A 23221-nucleotide genomic window follows, 5' to 3' on the forward strand; every position below is an offset into this window, starting at 1 on the left:
GACAAAAACAGGATGTGAAAGACAAACTCAGAGACTGAATGTGTGTCGTGAAACACTCAGATACAGTTGTGTGCAGTCTTCACTTTCACAATGACAGTCATGTTCTCAGCGGTACGTCAAATCCGACAGATTCTGGAGGAATATTTATTATTTATTAGCAGTTTTACAAATTAAAGCATCTGTGTAAAACACTCTTGATTTCGCCTCAGTCACATTTATTTGTTTTGTGATGTTTGAAACTTATGCTGAATTATTGTTTATGTAATTGTATTTTTCTTCAGTGGGCACTGTGTGGGCACTGTGTGGGCACTGTGTGGGCACTGTGTGGGCAATATGCCATCTGTTGCAGGGCTCCCTGTTCTTCTTTTGTAATCTTCTCTGTTTGCTAAAGTAATGTTTATATCAGTAACATTTATATTCATATTGACACACTAAAGCTGAAGATAGAAATAACCATCTTAAGACAAACGCTTTTCTGTGTTTATTATGATGCACCGCTGCAAGAACTGCATCATTACTGCCCTCATACAGTGACGAGCACACACGCGTCTCAACGGCTTCAGAAACATTCACTAATGCCGTGATTGTGTCTGTGAGGATCATGTGCAGGTGCAGTTACAGGATTGAAATATCAGAAATAACTCTGATTAAAAACAAAGAAGCCAATGGAAATCCTCATAACAGAAACACAAACATGTGTGTGTGTGTGTGTGTGAGTGTATGTGTGTTTGTATATGTGTGTGTGAGTGTGTGTGTTTGTATAACGCAGTGTGGCTTCCGGAAGACTAGATCCACGACAGATATGGTTTTTGTCTTGAGGCAGCTGATGGAGAAGAGCCGAGAACACCACAAAGACCTTTACGTTGCCTTCGAGCTCACGGGAGAACTCCAGTCAGAGTCCTTCGAGGTAAAAGCTGGGGTGAAGCAAGGCTGTGTCTTGGCTCCGGTGCTCTTTAACATCCTTCTCTCTGCCATCACCTGCCTCTTCCAACGTGTCATGGGACATGAAGTCGGTGTCCATGTGGAATACCGACTTGACGGAAGCCTCTTCAACATACGTCGGCTCCAGGCCCGCACAAAGACAAAGACCCGCCAAATCTGTGAGCTTCAGTATGCTGATGACTGTGCCGTCTTAGCTCACAGCCCGGACTCTATGCAGCACGCCCTTAACACAATATCCAGTCTGTACCAATCCTTTGGCCTACAGGTCAACATTCAAAAAACCGAGGTCATGTCTCATCTCACTACCCCTGCCCCCACACCCAACAGTTTTCATATAAACGGTGTTCCACTTAAAACAGTGGACCACTTCACCTATCTCGGCTCCATTTTGTCCTCATTCTGCTCCCTCGACAAAGAAATACACAGCCGGATAAATAAAGCCTCATCATCTTTTGGACTCCTACGCAGCAGGGTTTTTGAAAACCGTAACCTGAAGGTCAGTACTAAGGTCGCTGTTTATAACGCGGTATGTGTCTCTACTCTGCTTTATGGGGCAGAGTCATGGACCCCATACCGTCGGCACATCATCAACCTAGAGGCCTTCCATATCCGCTGCTTAAAATCCTCAGTTTGTCCTGGGAAGATCGAATTCCCCATACAGTCATCCTCAGCAACACTGACTCAATCTGTATGGAAGCAGCTGTGGCCAAAAAACATCTGCGCTGGATAGGGCACACCATACGCATGCCTGAACACCGCCTGCCCCGCCAAGTCCTCTACAGTCAACTAATGGGCGCAAAACGGTCTGCTGGAGGGCAAAAGCGGCGCTTTAAGGACTACACCAGGGACATCCTAAAGCGAGCGAACATCCCCCTCACACAGCTTGAATCACTGGCACTCGACAGATCTGCCTGGCAGGTCACCTGTGCCTCTGCAGTCTCTCAAATACACCAAACCAACCAAGACCGATGATCCGAGAGGCGCATCAAGAGACACCAGTGGGCGGCTGGTACCCCCCTGGCATCTGGTTTCCCCTGCTCCATCTGCGGACGAGTGTACGGCTCAAGGATCGGACTCCACGCCCGCGAGAAGTGGCACCAGCGACAATATGTGTGTGTGTGTTTGTATATGTGTGTGTGTGTGTGTGTGTTTGTATATGTGTGTGTGTGTGTGTGTGTGTGTGTGTGTGTGTGTGTTTGTATATGTGTGTGATTGTGTTTGTGTGAGCGTGTGTATGTGTGTGTGTGTGAGAGTGTGTATGTGTGTGTGTGTGTGTGTATGAGTGTGTGTGTGTGAGCGTGAGTGGAGTGTTGTGTGTGTGTGTGTGTGTGTGTGTGAGTGTGTGTGTGTGTGTGGAGTGTTGTGTGTGTATGGTGTGTGTGTGTGTGTGTGAGTGGAGTGTTGTGTGTGTGTGTGTGTGTGTGAGTGTGTGTGTGTGTGTGTGTGTGTGTGTGTGTGTGTGTGTGTGTGTGTGTGTGAATGTGTGTGTGTGTGTGTGTGTGTGTGTGTGTGAATGTGTGTGTGTGTGTGTGTATTGGTATTGTTGTCTTAGACAGGTGTAACAGGAGCTTCACCTGTGGCTTTAAACAACAGCATACATTATTTAAATACTTACTGCTTTCCAAACCTGTCTCAGCAGAAAAACTGCATTGATGCAACACCATCACCTCTCCAAAAATAACACTGGAGTAACTCATGAGCTCAAACTCCTCCCTCTGAATTCCCTTTCATGGAAGAGAGTAAACTGTGTGTGTGTGTGTGTGTGTGTGTGTGTGTGTGTGTGTGTGTGTGTGTGTGCATCTGTCCACTGCAGCTCTTATAATCCTGCATTTCAAACAGGCTGTAAAGAACTGCAGCAGAGCGCTCGTTTACACGCATGTCATTTTACAGGCCACGCCCATTTTCTGGCTAAATGTTTATTCACATGTATCAGAATATTCCAAATAACTCTTGAGATCTTGAATTTTTGGAAACATCATTGTTTGTTTTTGTTAGCTTATATCCGTTCTGCAGCTTTCTGAATATTGTAAGAATGAAATAAGATGATGTGTAATTAATAATGTGTTTAAGGGGAGCAACAGCACAACTGTAAATCTCTGTGTGCATATGGGATAATTATATCAGACTCATTTGAGCACAACTTTCTAAACTGCTGAAACTGAAAGAGCTTCTTTGATCTTGATTGAACTCAGCGAGAGTTCAGTGGATTCATTCTTACAGATGATATTGATTGATCTATTCTGCATCATAATTGTGCACTTGTTAAGGCCATTGCACACTGAGTCCGAAATTCGCATCCGAAATTTTCGCACGTTAAAAAAAAAATTCGACCTCACGTTATTTCAATCACGCTTGCACACTGCCTCCGAAACTTTCGTCCGTAATAAAAAAATTCGGATCGGGTTCGATTTTCTGCGTTTTTCGCATCCACAGCCAGCATTTTGAGAGGTTTTTTGACAAATCGGAGCCACCGTACAAGTGACCGGCAAAATCCAGAATGGCGTCTGACAAGTTGATACACTTCGTCTCGCAGCACAAAGTACTGTATGAAAAACAAAATGCGGATTTTTAGGCTGATGAACACGAAAAAACGCATACGAAAATTTCGGACTCAGTGTGCAATGGCCTTTAGAGATCTGTTGAGGTTTACTCGTGGTGTAGTTCACGCTAGAGGTCGACCGAGACTGATGTTACTAAAACAGATAACTAACGTGGGAAAGGCAGATTTATAAAATGCTCAAAAATACTTTTTAAAGTGTTTCCTTACTACAGTGAGCACATAGACACCACAGGCGGCAAAAAAAAACAAACAAAAAAAAAAACGCAAATGTACTTTATTCTTTAAAATAAATTAAAAAGAAAAAATTGCAACAATAACCACAAAATATATATATATATATATATATATATATATATATATATATATATATATATATATATATATATTTTTTTTTTCTTCAAAATAAGAGACTCTTATTTTGAAGTGACTGAGATTTGGCTCCGTCACAATGCGCTATATTTAAGTATTTACCAGCCTTTAATAGCCCACAGGGTTGCCAGATTAGGCGGTTTTGCAATCTTTTTTGCGGGCAAAAATGGGTTTTGGCGGGTGGATAAAAATTGACTATCATGTGTTTGAACGAGAAACCATAGCGAGAAACAAGCCAAAACAAATTTGGGCGGTTTTTGACGATTTATGTTTGCATATAAATCACAAGATATGAGACGCGATGTTTACATGATAATCTCATCTAAATATGTCGTGCAGTGAGGATAAAAATATGGGTTCATATTGTCAGATTCATCCAATTTTCATGCTGTTTTGTTATCGACAAAGTGAAAATGTCTAAAACATATTTTGGGAAATTTGCCGTCTTCTGCTAGTCTCCATTGAAATGGCCTTTTAAACACTTCGTCACATAAGTTTTGATTTATCGTGAACGAAATCTGCCCTTAAGCCGTTTCCATACAGAAATGTCTGTATATCGCTAATTGTGCACCTTTCGCCTCCCAGATGTCCCTAATTCCCCCAAAGACTTTGTAAAATGGGGAGAGAGTATTGAGACAATTCATTTAAATTAGACAGCTTACTGTCATTTCATTTCACAAATAAATGCAATCAGAAGAGGAATTGCAGTTGCTCTTCTGATAGGACTGTAATATCGGTCCTGATGTTGTGCCTGTAGATGTTGTGTGGTAGATCGCACAAAATGTAAATGTACTTTCGTTAAATTTTAATAAAAATAAATATAATGTCTTTCCTTCTTTTAGTTTCTGTCTGACTTGCACTTGACCAGTAAATATTGAGCAGGCGATGTTTTGTTTATTCAGTTGCCATGACAACTAGGTTTGCGCATACGCGCCTTTGGCAAACCTAGTTGTCATGGCAACTGAATAAACAAAACATCGCCTGCAGTATTCCCAACAAGCATTTTCTTATTTTAAATGAAACTGTGTTTTTTTTAGTTGGTAGATCTTATTGAGCTGCTCATTTAAAAGTACCAACTGAACTTGATTGTCATAATGCAATTTACATTTTCTAAAAGCAGCAAATGCGATCCGAGGTAAAATCTAAAATATGGAAACGTTTTAAAATGTTCAAAAGCTGGTTATTTCTAATATAAAACATCTCTGTGCACAGAAATGATGTTGTTTGTATTGTGGGCTCATCCCATGACTGCTGTCTATTATTTTGAATGGTGTGGAAAAGCAACTTTAATATATAAACAGATGTCACCCACGATTAATCACAAAGAGTGGCCATTCATTTGTTCTCCTTGTACTTGTTGATGACCGGTGCATGATACGAGATATTCGTTCCATAACAGTGCGAGTAATGTAAGGACGTATAGCTTACCGTCATGATCAACAGAGGCAAACGCTTGGTCATGTGACACGGCATTCTTGCATTAATGCAATTTTCTCAAGACAAAGTTTTCCAAACCTGTTTTCTCTTCATTTGAAGTATTGAAATACAGTTTATGTGTTAGAGTTAAACCCAAAAATATTTTGTCGCACTAATTTGCGTTTCCATCAGCTTATTTTAATGCACTGAAACTTTTTTAGCAAAAACATCCGCGGATGGAAACATAGTTAATGATGTAAGACACAGCAAATCCCCGTATGATTGTTTTTATTTTTAACGCTGATATATCGTAAAATCCTTCAGGATAATTACATTAATTATTCAAACGATTAGCAAATATCTGCGTAGATTTTAGCTGATAACCGATCGTTCCAAAAAGCAAATATCGGCGCCGATTAATCGGTAAAACCGATATCTCTAATTACCTCTAGTTTGTGCCACTATTGCCGTAGAAAGTGGCATCAATGCCAGCGTTATTAACGGCCTCTCCGCAGGACATGTGCAGCTCCAGTGGCAACGCAACACATGCCCGCTATTCATCGTCATACAATCATGGTGCCTGTAACCTTCCAGAAACCTCATATGTGAGTAAATCATGTATGTTGCTATGACGATGTTATTAAAGGTGTGTGTAATACATGTACAGAACATTAATGTACCATTTGCACAAAGCATGGCATAATAATATATATATATATTCCATATAAACACAAACACTGTTCAGTTATTACTGCATATACGCTGTATTTCATTTAACCACAAATCAACTTTCCCCACCGATGTACATTTGACATCTTTATTGGTGTTTACAGAAACAAACAACCACATTCTTTAAAAAAATTATGCATTTAAGTTTGCACATTATATACATCTCTGTACATCAGGATATTTTCTCTTTTGCACAGCAAAGATTAAACATGTCCGTATAAACATTCATAGGAAAGTATTGTTATGCACATTAAATAATAACATAATACTGAATTTCACCCCAGTGCAAGATCAGAAATACAAACGGAAACTTTCAGACACATTCAGCAGATTTAGACACTTCCTCCATCAGAAACAGAGAAAGGAAAATGAGTTACACACACACACACATATATATATATATATTTTGGGGACTGTTGTGATTCTTATTTTAAAGCATTTCCTTGAGGTAAACAAGATCTCTCCTAAAACCTCTTACAGAGACTTTAAGCGTCTTATTGCAGCTCTGGTGGATTAAATAATCTGCTCCATGGCCTTCATGCCATACACAGCATTTGGGGGCTAATCAGTGAGCTGGCTAACTATGAAGGGTCCGGCTACATGAGACCAGTTTATTAAGGGCATGTCAGCCGACCTCCTGCATTGTTCCGTCCAGTATGCCATTGGGGACACACACCGGCTCATGGTTGCTGTCTATGGAGGACTCGCTGCAGGTGCTCTCCCCGGACAGCAGGCGAGTCACCCTCAGGTCGGCCTTCAGCGTCTGCACGTCGTTCCCGATACTCATGCCGCCCAAATCGTTGATAATCTGGCACAGGTGTTGTTGTTGTTGTTGCCTGCCGTTGGACACGCAGTCGCCCTCCGTGTCCAGAACATCCTCGCACTCGAAGTGCGTCGCTTTCTCCTCCTCTTCCTCTCCGACCGAGTCCTCCGTGATGGAGCCCAGTTTGGGTGCGCTCCTGCTGCGCTCCACCGGCGGCTTATAGCAGCACTGTCCGTTGAGCAGCTTCCTCAGGGGCACCAGGGGGATCGTCTGCTCCCCGATCAGCTGCTGCTGCTGGTGTCTGGCGTCGTCCCTCCTCTTGAGCCGCTTGAACTCCGCCAGAGCGGTCGCCGAGGTCTGGTACAGGAGCAGCGCCATGGCCTTCGCCTTCTCCGGCTTGGACACCAGCACGGCGTGGCAGCGCAGCATCACCGCCTTGTGCTTCATCTCGTGCCGGTAGACCCAGGCGAAGATCTTGGGGAGCCGCGGGTCCGCGACGCAGTATGTGATTCGGTGCAATAAATACAAATGTCCCGGTCGCTTTGCCTTCTCGTCCACGTGCACCATCCGGATGCCGTGCGAGCTGATGGTGAGCTTCATCTTGGTGCCGTTCTTGCCCATCTCGCTCTTGCCCCAGATCTTACTCACCGCCACGTCCGTGCATCCCTCCCCTTGGACTGGATGGTGGTGGCGTTGCCCAGGTACAGGACCGTGTACGTGGGGTCCTCGCTGGTGATTTTCACCTTTTTCCTCTTGGATTTGAACATGCTGCTGACTCGGTTGAGCGCGCTCTCCGGGCAGGATTTGGCGAACGACGTGAGCGCCGAGTAGTTGAGACTGACGGCATAACCCTTCTGCTTGGACGGCAGCTTCTCTTCCTCTATCAGCTCAAACTTGTTCTTCTTCCAAGGCAACATAATGGTCGCGTTGAGGACAACGAGGCTATTAAATCTACACTATGACATCTAAATTCTACACCGAAACAGTTTGTAGTCATCTATCAGCTGGTTTAAGACAATTTTAAGGATTTAGAGTTCAAAATTTCCGAAGCGTCTCAAACAACACTGTACAGTCCAGGCGTTCAGCAGTGATTTATATACCAGACTGAACCAACTCAACCGCTCAGAGGGGGAGTCCAGGAGGTACCAAGAAGGGCTCGGCTTGTTTTTATTTATTTGAGCAGTATATTGATGTCCTTCTCGTTTCTTTACTTTTACAGTCATCATTATTTAAATAATGACTGTATATTAATATCTCATTTAATAATAATAATAATAATAATAATTATTATTATGTAGGTAAGGTCGGGGTGGCATAGAGTTGTAAAGGGTTATGGGGAAATCTTAAAGGAATATTCCGGGTTCTATACTGAAGCTCGATCGACAGCATTTGTGGCACAATGTTGAATACCATAAAAATACAATATTTAAACTCGTCCCTCCTTTTCTTAAAAAAAAAAGCACAAATGTGTGTTCCAGTGAGACACTTCCAATGGAAGTCAATGGGGTATAATCTGTAAACATTAAAATACTCACTTGTTTCAAAAGTATAGACACAAGACATGAACAATATGTGTTTTAACATGATTTTAGAATGATAAAGCTTCACAATCCTCCAAAAATTGGCCCCATTGACTTCCATTGTAAGTGTCTAACTGTAACCTTTAGCGTTATTATTTTTTTATTTTTACAAAAAGACGACTAGAATTATTTTATTTTTTATGTTAATCAACATTACGCTACAAATTCTCTCGGTTTAAATTACTGGCATCAAAGTTATATTTAGCAAGTCAGTCCACTAAGTGGTTTTTGTGGAAAGCTCTGGGCAGCTATTTTCTATGGAGACAATCGGCATAAAAGTGTAGCTCCTATCTACTTGAATGGGAAAAGACAGACATCTTCAAAATGATTGGTCATGATTACGACCAAAGAACATATTTCAAATCAGCAGTAAAATATGACAACAATTGTATAATAAATTATGCTTTTTTTTTTTTTTTTTTTTACCAATTTTTACCTAAAAACGCAATTTTTCAGGGTGATCCAGCTAATGCGCATGCGCGTTCTCAAGTTGATTGACAGGCGATGTTTGTATCTAAACGGTGATTGGCTCTTTTAATTTTAAGGTGGGACTTTCTTTTCTAAATCCGCCATTTTAGGCGTTCCCATTTTTTTCATTATAATACAAGTGCTCCGTCTCGGGCTAAACGACTTTGCATATATTGAACCCGGAATATTCCTTTTAACTTGTAATGTGCTGTCCTCTACTGGTGAGTGAGATGCCTTCAATGTAAGAGAAGCTTAGAGATGACACGAAGTGCGGGAATGAGAACAGTGCATAGAGATGGATGAATTAAATCTATTGTCTGTTATTATTCAATTCAGGGAAATACAACTCTCACAGTCAGATTTCCGAAAACCTGTATGGCTTAAATTGCCTTGTGAATAAATACATAAATACATACATACATAAATTCTGATTTTTATTTATATTTAGCCGGGAATTGCCTGTCAATATTTGTTTAGAGATCTTCTACCATATATAAAGCGTAACGGTCAACTAGCGTGTTACGACAGTAAGTCACCGTTTGCGGTTACCATACAAATGAACGGAGAGAGCAGTTAACTGACACTTACCTGTCGCAAAAGTTTTCGTGTTTATCGTAGTAAACATTGTTTAATGTAAAACATTGAAGATTAATTAACATTTCATTAATATGCTAACCTTTACAACTCAAACTCTCAAATTCAGTACATTGTAAATGAATTAATTGTTCTTGGGAAATGTTTGATACATAAATGCAAATGTATATGTAAGAATCCTCTACTATATATATATTTTTTTTTTGGCGGATTATGATTCTTATGTGACGTCTGTGAGGTGCATAAAACATCCTTGAAATGTCAAAAATGACTTTTAATGTGTCACCTCATACCTTTCTGGCTTTTAATTTTTTTTATTGTAATTATTTTTAGGTCATTTATAGACAAGTACAATGCAAAAACTACAAGGCAAATATAAGACGTTGTGGTACAGTTCAGAGTATATGAAACAGAATAACAACAACAACTAAAACATAAAATGAACACATATGTAAAAAAAAAATAAAAATACTGGGATCAAAAGTTCTATATAATATTATGGCAGTTACATGAATTTGAAAAGGTTAAACATTTGTATTGTTTTTATAAGCTTTTTGTTTTGTGATCTCATGTTTGAAAGGGTTTCACAGTATATTGTGAGTTCAGTATTACAAAAGGTAATATATGAGTTATATGAGTTTATTTTATTTTATTTTTTTTTTTGTCTAATGAATATAAAACTTTGACAAAATAATTAAAAGATTAATAATGTAATTTTGTTTTTTCACAAAAAGTTGAGGATTATGTGAGGTTGTATTATTAATATCTACATTTGAGAATTTGGTAAAATGTATTATGCCATTGGGGATAGCCCTAATTACTTTGTTAAATTATTTTTTAATAAAAAAATTTAAAAAAAGATGTATATATATATATATATATATATATATATATATAAATATGTATGAGTATGTGTATAATTGCCCATTCTTGTCAATAAGCTGGTTTACAATTAATATGTTGTTCCGAACCCAATTCTTCAACGCGGCGGTCCATGAGCGGTGCACTGGTGAGACAAGAGGCCGTTTGGTTTGTAATGGATGTCTATGTAGGAGATGCTCATTGCGCTGAATAAACTGCTTTTGTGAGGAAACAGCAGATCAATTAATGAACTCTCCACCTTTCCACTAATTTTCAACATGTTTTACACTAAACAATCCATTTGAAATGATCTATATGTGTAGTTTACAACGATAAAATTGCTGTTTTAAAAGAGCAGACTCGGTAAATCTTGCGACAGGTCGTTGTCGGTTTACGGCTCTCCACATTCATTTGGATGGTAACCGCAAACGGTGACTTACTGTCGTAACACTCTAGTTGACCGCTCTCAACGGAGTTTTAAAATATCTAAATAGAAGATTTCTGTGCTTGTGTTTAACCACAATTTTTCTCCAAATAAATATATTATTTGGAATAATAGAAGTATTCAATATAAAAAATAGATCTCTCTTCTATAAAAGTTGGTATGAAAATAATACTATGACAACTTAGATAACAAACGGTAATTTGTCTTGGATAAATTTGGGTTTCCAGTTACACCAAAAAGAGTTTCCTGTTGTGTGTGACGTCATACCTCAGCAGGTTACACATGTTATAAGAGCTTGTGGAAGTGATATTTCTGAGATAATATATGTTAAAGAAAGTATGTTTAAAGGAGATATTGATGTCCTTAAACACCATTGTACTAATAAACATATTAGAAATATAGGCGTAACAGATACTCATAAAAGTTCATTGTGGAATAATGTATTTACAAATATAAACTGGACTAAAGCTTGGAATATTTGTGACAAATATTGTTTAAATAATAAAGTAAAATAGGTTATATTCAAAGTTGTACATGGTATATATATCCAGCTAAAGGTGTATTAGAGAGATTTAATTTGGATATGAATTATTCCTTTGATTTTTGCTCAACAGAATAATAATCTATTGTCCATCTTTTTTGTAATTGTTTATACTCTAAAAATCTTTGGGTGGATATGGAACATTTTACCAGAAGGAAAACCAAAATTATATTCAAGTTAAATAATTTTGATATATGTAAATTAAAATAATAATAATAATTGTATTTGTCTTGTGCAACTTCTTATTATTTTGGGGAAGTTCCACATACATAAGAAGAAATGGTCAGGGCCCAAGCCAAATTTCATTCATTTTCTCGAGGAGGTCAAGAACTACAACACATGTTTGGAGAATATTGTCAACAAAAAAGCAAAAAAGACTTGTAGTGTTTTTCGTGGTTACTTTTTTGATTAAGAAATTATATTCTGTACACTCTGGTATATTTCTGTACATATCTGTATACTGTTGTATATTATGTTATGTTAATAATATATATATAGATATCTGGCTCAACGATGCAGAAGAGATCTGCGCATGCTCATATCCGGAACTATTCTAAGTGCAGTCTTTGATATTTCCTCGGACATATTTTAGCGAGACACACTGGAACAAACCAAAAGAGTGGCGACGATTTATGTTTTTTGGCTGTATTACCAGTTATTAGTCAGTTTTACCTACGTTTAAAATATATGCATATGTGCTCCATAAACACTTATCACAACAGTTTTAATCGAGTTTTGTTGTAGTGACGAGCAGGTCCTTCACAATGGATTCTTCCGCGCGACTTCCTTCCTCCACCACAATAAGCATGTGACATGTGAAGAGTCGATCAACAGCGCATTAAAACTCTTTCTGAGACTATATAACCGTGTCAACATTTCAGATATGGGAAAGAAGAAGGGCGTAGGGTTAGGAAGATCTTTAATAAAGGAGAGATTAAACGCTGGACGCGGATACAGGAGGAATGACACATGGGTAGAAGTGTTTTTCATCTCATATTGAGTGTTTTATCAGAACATTGTGCATAACTCTTATTCATTATGTAAAGTTATAAATGCTCTGGAGAGCATTTCTTGACTCATTCCTTATTAATATTAAGATTAATAATAATATTATTATTATTAGTAGTAGTGTTATTATGATGATGGTGATTATTATTATTATCTGCATCTTTGATATAACATAAATGTAAGGTTTTTTTTTTTTTTTTATAGTTTCAGCTGGATCCCAGGGACGGATTATGTCTTGCAAAGGTCCTGGGGCCAATTATCTCCAAGGGCCCCCCTCCACCCAAAAGTTGTTAAATGGGGGGTGGGGTTCGTTGTTCATGCCCAAAAGGGTTTCAAGCGGGGGGTAACAAAACTAGATCGCGCAGCCTTAAAGACCAGGACACCCCCGGGTAGTCAAGGGCCCCTGGGCACTGGCCCCATTGGCCTGATCAGTAATCCGTCCCCGCTGGATCCAGTGCATGAATTGATCTGTATATTAATGATCTTTTGTGTTTTAGCTCCACACCAGTGAGCTGAATGATGGTTATGACTGGGGTCGACTCAATCTGCAGTCCGTCACTGAGCAGAGCTCTATGGACGACTTTCTGGCCACGGCTGAACTTGCTGGAACAGAATTTATTGCTGGTAGATCTTGATGTCAGGATCTAGGATTATTTCATTCGTCAGATCATGTCTGTGTGTTGTAATAATAGTGTTATTGTTTTTGTAGAGAAGATGAACATACAGTTTGTCCCATCTGAAGCGAGGGCTGGATTGCCTTCCATTGAAGAGTCCAAACGGATGAAGAAACTTCATGAGGAAAACAAACAGCTCCTACGAATCCCCCGAAGGCATGTTACTGTGCAATCACATTTAAAAAGAGGACACCTTACTAAATATGTTATTGCCTAATATTTGCTCTGCACTGAAAACATAGTACTGTACGTTACTGACTCGTTCCCTCAATTAAAACTATCTTCAAAACTACAGTAAAGTTCACTTAATTTGGTGTTTATGTAGAATTACCTTAACTATTTAAGTTGAGGTAACCGTGTGTCTGAGTATCTCAGCGAGTATTGACGCTGACTATCACACCTGGAGTCATGAGTTTGTATTCAGGGTGTGCTGAGTGACTCCAGTCAGGTCTCCTTAGCAACCAAATTGGCCCGGTTGCTAGGGAGGGTAGAGTCACATGGGGTAACCTCCTCCTGGTTGCTATAATGTGGTTCTCGCTCTCGGTGGGGCGTGTGGTGATTTGTGTGTGGATCGTGGAGAATAGCGTGAGGTTCCGAGTTGCCTCCGTGTCTGAGACCGTCAATCGGCGCATCTGATCACGTGACTCGTTGTGCATGACACCGCGGAGACTCACAGCATGTGGAGGCTCATGCTACTCTCCACGATCCACACACAACTCGCCACACGCCCCATTGAGAGAACCACTAATCACCACCACGAGGAGGTTACCCCATGTGACTCTACCCTCCCTAGCAACCGGGCCAATTTGGTTACCCCATGTGACTCTACCCTCCCTAGCAACAAGGACAATTTGGTTACCCCATGTGACTCTACCCTCCCTAGCAACCAGGACAATTTGGTTACCCCATGTGACTCTACCCTCCCTAGCAACCGGCCCAATTTGGTTGCTTAGGAGACCAGAGCTAGTGACCGAAATGGCGAACCCCAGGGGTCTTTTACCACTGAGCTACACAGGTTTAATTAAGATAACTTGATTATGCCAGTAATGACAACACTAGAGTATACAGTGACAGTCCTGTAAGTCATGGAATAATTGCTGTTCTTCTGTTTTATCAACACAGGCCTCCTTGGGATGAGAACACGAGTCCTGATGTCCTACAGCAAGCCGAGAGGGACAGTTTCCTCGTATGGAGAAGAGAACTGGCTCGGTGAATGTTGTAGAGCTTCAGTGTAGATGAATGGCCAATCATATTCTCTTACCGATTGACAACAATCAAACTTTCTGTTGTAGGTTGGAGGAGGAGCAGAAGTTCATTCTTACCCCCTTTGAGAGGAATCTGGATTTCTGGAGGCAGCTGTGGCGAGTTATTGAGAGGAGGTAACAAATCGTTTGCGCCATTTCTGTTGTGGCTCTTTTTTAATAATTGACGTTGTGATACGACCGTTCATCGAGGTTCTGTTTTTCTCAGTGATGTCGTGGTACAAATCCTCGATGCCAGAAACCCACTTCTCTTTCGCTGTCCGGATCTTGTAAGAAATTGAGACGTTTCCTCAAAATATGTCGACTCCAAACCGTGCTTCCTATCTTACTGCACACTTCAACTCTTGTCTCATCAGGAGAAATATGTCGGAGAGGTCTCTGCTCATAAAGTAAACATGCTTCTGCTGAACAAAGCGGACCTGCTCACTAGAGAACAGAGGCGAGATTGGGCCCGGTACTTCCAGAAGGGGGGCATCAGAGCAGTGTTCTGGTCCGCTTTGGCCGAGGCACAGCGACTCGAGGCCGAAGAGAAGGTAAGACACGGAGCTGGGCTGCAATTCATGTAATTTCATTGTTTCAATAAAATACGGTTCTTATCTTCACCTAATTTTCACGTTTTCTTGCAAAGGGAGAAGAAGTGGTTGACCAAGAAGGTGAAAGCGATACAGAACAGGAAGTAGCCACAGAAGAAATGGACTCTGCGCGTGAGACGAGAGAAGAGAGCGAGCAGGATGAAGATGAAGTTTGTGTTGATGAGACCAACTGGCAGACGTGCTCCGAGGAATCTGGAGATGAAGATGATGCACTAACCTCAAACCCATCAGCCTCATCGTTCTACAACTCCAGCCGTTTGTTACGCAAAGACGAGCTGCTGGACGTGTTCAAATCGGCACACTCTGGGCAAACTTGCAAAGATGGACAAATCACAGTTGGATTGGTGAGTACTGAAACATTTATCTCATTGTCTATCAGCTTCACTGGGACCTCTCATGTTTGGACTCTAAACCCTGTTTCAGGTGGGGTATCCGAATGTTGGGAAGAGCTCCACCATCAACACCATCCTGATGAATAAGAAGGTCTCCGTTTCAGCTACACCTGGACACACTAAGCACTTTCAGGTGAACGTTCTTGTGTCTTTGTTACGTCAACAATGAAATGCATTGCTTAAAACGGCACAAGCTGCCGTTACTAGAAGTTATGAAGCTTTACTGTGGTCAACAAAGCTGGAAGTACTTCATAGTTGTGCATTATAGAAACGTATTGGAACATCTGTCACCAGGTGAGTGGGCTCTTGGGGTTTGTTGACTGAAGGCGTGTGTCCATGTGTTTCAGACTCTGTTTGTGGATCCTGCTCTCTGCTTGTGTGATTGTCCCGGACTGGTCATGCCTTCCTTCGTTTCCACCAAAGCGGAGATGATCTGCTGCGGGATTCTGCCCATCGATCAGATAAGAGATCATGTCCCAGCCATCTCTCTCATAACCTTTTTTGAAACTGTCGATGATCATGACAATGGACTGTGATGACATGTTTCCTCCCCAGTTAGCAGCAAACGTTTTTAGATTTGCAATTAAATTTAGTGTGAATTTAAAACTTACCCTGGGAGTTATCCTACATTTACATTTATTCATTTGGCAGACGCTTTTATCCAAAGCGACTTAAAAAAAGAGGAAAACATCAGCGAATCATCTTAGGGAGACAGTGGTACGAAAAGTGCCATATTACAAAGTTTCACTATCATCAGAGTAGTATACAAAACAGATTGAAATGCAACAAGAATTGTTAATTATTTTTTTTTTTTTATTGACCGGTTAAGTGCTTTTGGAAAAGATGTGTTTTTAGCCGTTTTTTGAAGATAGAGAGTGAGTTAGCTTCCCGGATCGAGTTGGGAAGGTCATTCCACCACCGTGGTATGATGAAACTGAGAGTCCGGGAAAGTGTTTTGGTGCCTCTTTGTTTTGGTACGACAAGGCGACGTTCCTTAGCCGACCGCAGGCTTCTGGTGGGAACGTAGCTCTGCATAAATGTTTTTAGGTATGCTGGAGCAGACCCAGTGACTGTTTTATATGCCAGCATCAGGGCCTTGAATTTAATACATGCATCAACCGGCAGCCAGTGGAGAGAGACAAAGAGTGGTGTAACATGTGCTCTCTTAGGTTCATTAAAGACCAGACGTGCTGCTGCATTCTGGATCATTTGGAGAGGTCTAATAGCACATGCAGGAAGGTCTGCAATGAGAGCGTTACAGTAGTCCAGTCTAGTTATGACAAGGCGACTGAACGAGCAGTTGTGTGGCATGTACAGAGAGGAAGGATCTTATCTTCCTGATATTGTCGAGTGTAAATCTACATGATCTTGCAGTCTTTGAAATGTGGTCAGTGAAATTTAGCTCATCATCAATGGTTACCCCAAGATTTCTGACCGTTTGGAAGGCAACACTGTAGTTGGACCCAGCTGCACGGTGATGTTGTGTTCAACAGCCGGGTTGGCTGGAAAGACAAGGACTTCGGTCTTGGCTGGGTTGAGTTGCAGGTGGTGTTCCTTCATCCAGGCTGAGATGTCTGCCAGACAGGCAGCGATTCGAGCGGTCACTGTGGTGTCGTTGGGCTGGAAAGACAAGTAGAGTTGCGTGTCATCAGCGTAGCAGTGGTAAGAGAAACCATGTGACTGGATGATGGGTCCCAGTGATCCCTGAGGTACCCCATTTGGTAACTGATGTGGCTTGGATACCTCCCCTCTCCAGGCTACCTCAAAGGACCTTTCTGAGAGATCCTGCTTTCGTTTACTTCCATGGTCCATTGCATTTGTGCACAAAGCCCCCATGACGTGCTTTGACGAGCGCGGTTTGATGTGGCGTTTTGACGTATTTCCTACTGAAACAGGAAGTGGTGGCGGGGCATGTCGAACGATTCGTCCCATTTTTAAAAGCAGTCAGTAGGCTTTCGTTTACAGCACACACTCGCACACATACCCCTTCCCACCATGTGTCATGTCCGAGCCGCTTACCGGGGCAACTTGAGGAGCGATCTCAATACTGGCCAGTTTATCCACAGACTTTTAGAAGCAAACGATGATCTGACTGCATGAATCCATAACCGGCTCACAAACGCACACGACACATTGCGGTCTTTTTACAACGAGGCTAGAGCTGTTGTACGATATGACAAACAAGCAGTAAAAGATAATATGTCCATGTTTGGAATCAGAATAATAAAGAACACTTACTGGTGCTGCACATCCATCCGGATGCACACAAAACATAAATAACCTCAAGCAACTTTTCTTGCGTTGGCGTGCGCGTGTCCCATTCACAAGTGATCATCCCTATGCCCTATTCCCTTCTAAGAGAATTACCTTCCACTGTGAGACCTTCAGATGGCTGAACAGTGATAATGGTCAGTCAGAAACTCACTTTTTAAGTAATTCTAATTGACAAATCGGTTTGGAACGACCCTGCAGTATTGATTGTGCTCCCTTTGAAGGGCCCTTCTAAGTCAAGTGCCAGTTAGAACACAGTTGGGTGTATTTCAACCGTGCAGTATACTGTGAAACCGTTACATCCCTATTTGCAACCCTCATATGATTTGCCCTTAACCTGAACACGTATGTGAAACTATCCCTCGAGATGTTTTGGAGAGGACCTACGGTATCAACATCATCAGACCGAGGGAGGACGAGGACCCCGATCGACCGCCTACCTACGAGGAGCTGCTCATGGCATATGGATGTTAGTTCTGTGATTGGTTTGTGCTTTAATGACACTGTTGAGACATTCAAACTAATGATTTTAATCAATAAATGTGTGTCGTTTCTGCAGATATGAGAGGCTTCATGACCGCCCACGGCCAGCCGGACCAATCCAGATCAGCCCGTTTTATTTTGAAAGACTATGTCAGTGTAAGTACCCCTTCATTAGTCACGATCAGCTCAGAATTTACAGTTCTGATGATGAATGACGGCAATATATTCACCTGTTCTCCTGTAAATGTCTGCAGGGCAAACTCCTGTACTGTCATCCTCCACCCCACATCAACCCCAAAGACTTCCAGCCTCAACACGGCAGCTTTAGCAGGCAGACAAGAGGAACCAATCAGAACATCAGCTGTGATGATAAACCGTCTAAAGTCAAACGCATTGAAAACACAGTGGATAAAAACTTCTTTCATCAAGTGAGATTCAGATGCAGTAATTATAGATGATAAAACTAGCACAGCTGCTAAACGTAGGAACATGGTGACCTGTCAGTTATACAGTTTAGCATTAAACAAAATAATCATAAGCAGTATTTGACCAATCAGAGAGCTCTGTAATAATCTGAAGAAGCAAATTAAACTTGTTCAGCTCTGTGGAGCCGCTAGCGGGCGCTACATCATGAAAAACGTTTATGCTTAAAATGCTTAAGTCCCTGTATACACAAATCAGGCATATGTGGTATCGTTTGAAAGCTTAGAATCTGAACTTTCCAGGGATATCCATCATTTATGCATTTATTTGATGTAAAATAACAAATTAAGGCCTTAAATCATCCACGTCCCAAATGAACCACATAATGGGTATATGGTACAAATATTAATATGAATCTAAAAGTCTTTAAAATAGCATTTAACTCATATATCAAATGAAAGCTCACATGAACATGACTGTACAGTTTATGTTGCCATAATACCACAGTTTAAAAGACTTTCAAAAGAATCACAAAGTGAAATATGATTTCTGTAAGACATCAAATACAAACGTCTCTTTTATGCTCTAATAACTGCTGCTGTAAGTAGTCTAAAATAGTCTAAAATTATATCTGCTTCATAGGGCTGGGACGGTTACCGCATTACCGCAATACCGCGGTCACGTGACTCCAACCGCGGGTCTGAGCTTGTCACCGTCGTCACCGCAAAAAAACAAAAAAAACATTGGCCTGCACATGTGTGCACGTTGTGTCTAATGACATGGATTCGTTGTGTCTAATGACATGGATTCATTGATTCTAATGATATGGATTATGTCTAATGATATTAGCCTACATGGATTCAAGGTTTTCTAAACAAAACTTATCAAAATATGGAGCAAATCCGACCTTTCGCGAGTTGGGGAGCGCAATGTTCCATGACACATAATAACATTCCATTTGTATTAGAGATGCGCGGATGGGCTATTATTATTTAATCTGCAACCGCATCACAAAACTCATCTGTCCGCACCAACGTTTTTTGATAAATTTTCAAAACCGCATCCACGGCGCTGACTGTTTTAAGGTCTGAGCGATGCAAGGCGCTGCTGCCGCGAGGCTAGAAAGCTCTTGGCTGTTCTAGAAAGGAGACTGATCCAATGCAGCAAAGATATTTTAAAGGCTGAAGTCCCTAGTAGGCTATAGCCTATTGGCTATGTTGTATCCCCAGAATATCAGCAGTGAAGTCCGTTTCCGATTGGCGCACAGGGATAAAAATAAATAAATAAATAGTAACGCACATCGGCAAACCTGACTACTAGGCTACTGTAGCCTAAAATTTTATCATTTTGTTTTGAATTTTGTTTAAAATGCATTTTAAGATTTCTATTTATTTCTCATGTCTGTGAGGCAGTAGGCCTAGCCGCCGAGTTTCGGTTCATTTATGAGAGAGCTCACGCAGCAAGAGATCGCATCGGCGCTTCCACGTCCTGCTGCTGATTATATGTCTGCTATATTTGCTTCTTATTTATTAATTCCAGGCAATTAGTTAATGAAACAGTGATTAAAATTAAGATACAATTTATACAAAACGAAATTTTAAGTTAAAGAAAGGCTTTCTACAAAACAAAACTTAATAAAGTGGTCAAAATCATGTCTGACCCATCTTCAATGCGAATGTATCTGAGAATAATCTTAAATAAGGAAATCTATACAGTGTTCATGCCAAATTACTGCTTGATGAAAATTTGACTATTTAAAATTGTGCTCGTTTTTTTTCTTCGGATGTAGGTGACAATATTTAAAGTCTGTCTATCAAAAGCGACTTCTGATGTGTGCGCCAAAGTCTGTCGGGGGGGGACTTCTCTGATCCAATGTAATGTATTTAATGCGGTTTACCGCTATACCGCGGTAATATCTTACTTTTCAACCACGGTTAGAAAAAATCCATACCGCCCCAGCCCTACTGCTTCATCCTTAGGACATTCTCTAAAGAATGAGCCATTGTTTACTCGTCTGTGAGCTTGTTTGGCTGAATAATCCAATATAATATCTTATATGTCCAGAACAAAATATGCCATCTAGAAGGAAAAGCATGCAAAACAAATCATCAGAAAATATGTTTTTAACTATTGATGATACAATGTGTTATATCACAGCAAAGGGGAGGATCTCAGCTTTCTAATGACCCCTAGATTGAGCTTGTAGTCCACTCAGAGGACGAGATATTCAATGAAATAATGAGGGTGTTGCTTGAACTGAACATTAGACTGAATGTCCATGGACGAGCACATCTGTGAGGGGTAAAATGTGTTAGAGCGCCCCCTACAGTTCACATCTGTGAGGGGTAAAATGTGTTAGAGCGCCCCCTACAGTTCACATCTGTGAGGGGTAAAATGTGTTAGAGCGCCCCCTACAGTTCACATCTGTGAGGGGTAAAATGTGTTAGAGCGCCCCTACAGTTCACATCTGTGAGGGGTAAAATGCGTTAGAGCCCCCTACAGTTCACATCTGTGAGGGGTAAAATGCGTTAGAGCGCCCCTACAGTTCACATCTGTGAGGGGTATAATGCGTTAGAGCGCCCCTACAGTTCACATCTGTGAGGGGTAAAATGTGTTAGAGCGCCCCTACAGTTCACATCTGTGAGGGGTATAATGTGTTAGAGCCCCCTACAGTTCACATCTGTGAGGGGTATAATGTGTTAGAGCGCCTCCTACAGTTCACATCTGTGAGGGGTATAATGTGTTAGAGCGCCCCTACAGTTCACATCTGTGAGGGGTATAATGTGTTAGAGCCCCCTACAGTTCACATCTGTGAGGGGTATAATGTGTTAGAGCGCCCCTACAGTTCACATCTGTGAGGGGTAAAATGTGTTAGAGCGCCTCCTACAGTTCACATCTGTGAGGGGTATAATGCGTTAGAGCGCCCCTACAGTTCACATCTGTGAGGGGTATAATGCGTTAGAGCGCCCCTACAGTTCACATCTGTGAGGGGTAAAATGCGTTAGAGCGCCCCTACAGTTCACATCTGTGAGGGGTATAATGTGTTAGAGCGCCCCTACAGTTCACATCTGTGAGGGGTATAATGTGTTAGAGCCCCCTACAGTTCACATCTGTGAGGGGTATAATGTGTTAGAGCCCCCTACAGTTCACATCTGTGAGGGATATAATGCGTTAGAGCGCCCCTACAGTTCACATCTGTGAGGGGTATAATGCGTTAGAGCCCCCTACAGTTCACATCTGTGAGGGGTATAATGCGTTAGAGCGCCCCCTACAGTTCACATCTGTGAGGGATATAATGCGTTAGAGCGCCCCTACAGTTCACATCTGTGAGGGGTAAAATGTGTTAGAGCGCCCCTACAGTTCACATCTGTGAGGGGTATAATGTGTTAGAGCCCCCTACAGTTCACATCTGTGAGGGGTATAATGTGTTAGAGCCCCCTACAGTTCACATCTGTGAGGGGTATAATGTGTTAGAGCGCCCCTACAGTTCACATCTGTGAGGGGTATAATGAATTAGAGCCCCTACAGTTCACATCTGTGAGGGGTATAATGTGTTAGAGCGCCCTACAGTTCACATCTGTGAGGGGTATAATGTGTTAGAGCGCCCCTACAGTTCACATCTGTGAGGGGTATAATGTGTTAGAGCGCCCCTACAGTTCACATCTGTGAGGGGTATAATGTGTTAGAGCCCCCTACAGTTCACATCTGTGAGGGGTATAATGTGTTAGAGCGCCCCTACAGTTCACATCTGTGAGGGGTATAATGTGTTAGAGCCCCCTACAGTTCACATCTGTGAGGGGTAAAATGTGTTAGAGCCCCCTACAGTTCACATCTGTGAGGGGTATAATGTGTTAGAGCCCCCTACAGTTCACATCTGTGAGGGGTAAAATGTGTTAGAGCGCCCTACAGTTCACATCTGTGAGGGGTATAATGTGTTAGAGCGCCCCTACAGTTCACATCTGTGAGGGGTAAAATGTGTTAGAGCGCCCCTACAGTTCACATCTGTGAGGGGTATAATGTGTTAGAGCGCCCCTACAGTTCACATCTGTGAGGGGTAAAATGTGTTAGAGCGCCCCCTACAGTTCACATCTGTGAGGGGTAAAATGTGTTAGAGCGCCCCCTACAGTTCACATCTGTGAGGGGTAAAATGGACAAACACTTTTTAGTAGAGATGTCCCGATCAGCTTTTTTGGCTCCTGATCTGATTTTAAAAATATTAAATATCTGCCGGTACCGTGTCCCGATCCGATACTTGTGTAATAGAGCTGCAGACTCTTTTTTTTGTTTGTTTGTTTACAAAAATAACTAAGTAAACAAAGTAACTAAAGATGTCTTCAGCTTAATGCATTTAACTTTAATTTTTAATTTTTATAAAACTCTTCTATTGAATAAGCTTTTAAAAGCTTATTTTAACAAATGTGCGGGCGGGCGGGCGATTGGGTAGTGTGCGTGTGTGGGTTTGTGCGTGCGTGGGTGTGTGCGTGCGTGGGTGGGTGCGTGTGTGTGCGTGCGTGTGCGTGCGTGTGTGCGTGTGTGCGTGCGTGCGTGGGTGCGTGGGTGCGTGCGTGGGTGGGGGGTGCGTGTGTGGGTGGGTGCGTGTGTGCGCGTGCGTGGGTGGGGTGTGCGCGTGCGTGTGTGCGCGTGTGTGCGCGTGCGTGGGTGGGGTGTGTGGGTGTGTGCGTGGGTTTGTGTGTGCGTGGGTGCGTGTGTCAGTGGGTGTGCGTGCGTGGGTGGGGTGTGTGCTGGTGTGTGTGTGTGTGTGTGTGTGTGTCGGTGGGTGTGTGTGGGTGGGGTGTGTGCGTGGGTGTGTGTGTCGGTGGGTGTGTGCTGTGTGTGTGTGTGTGGGT

The 23221-nt window shown here is 41.7% G+C and overlaps 2 protein-coding genes across 2 annotated transcripts in view; one reads left to right on the forward strand and one right to left on the reverse strand.

Annotated features, from left to right (window-relative positions):
• Positions 1-6051: 6051 nt before the first annotated feature.
• fam43a (family with sequence similarity 43 member A) lies at positions 6052-7833 on the reverse strand. Its single transcript, XM_052101635.1, is given in 2 exon segments — positions 6052-7447; positions 7450-7833. Coding segments are annotated over 2 exon segments (1053 nt in total). The 5' UTR covers positions 7697-7833; the 3' UTR covers positions 6052-6641.
• Positions 7834-12000: 4167 nt separating this feature from the next.
• Positions 12001-23221, forward strand: part of lsg1 (large 60S subunit nuclear export GTPase 1) — a 12094-nt gene continuing 873 nt past the window's right edge. The window contains exons 1-13 of the mRNA XM_052101620.1: positions 12001-12241; positions 12774-12900; positions 12986-13106; positions 14073-14159; positions 14243-14329; positions 14421-14481; positions 14569-14745; positions 14841-15149; positions 15229-15330; positions 15545-15687; positions 17813-17937; positions 18028-18107; positions 18206-18379. Coding sequence (XP_051957580.1) covers positions 12152-12241; positions 12774-12900; positions 12986-13106; positions 14073-14159; positions 14243-14329; positions 14421-14481; positions 14569-14745; positions 14841-15149; positions 15229-15330; positions 15545-15687; positions 17813-17937; positions 18028-18107; positions 18206-18379 — 1683 coding nt within the window. The 5' untranslated portion in view covers positions 12001-12151. The remainder of the gene's footprint in view (positions 12242-12773; positions 12901-12985; positions 13107-14072; positions 14160-14242; positions 14330-14420; positions 14482-14568; positions 14746-14840; positions 15150-15228; positions 15331-15544; positions 15688-17812; positions 17938-18027; positions 18108-18205; positions 18380-23221) is intronic.

This window comes from Xyrauchen texanus, chromosome 32 (assembly GCF_025860055.1).
Source record: "Xyrauchen texanus isolate HMW12.3.18 chromosome 32, RBS_HiC_50CHRs, whole genome shotgun sequence".
Classification (NCBI taxonomy): Eukaryota; Metazoa; Chordata; class Actinopteri; order Cypriniformes; family Catostomidae; genus Xyrauchen; species Xyrauchen texanus.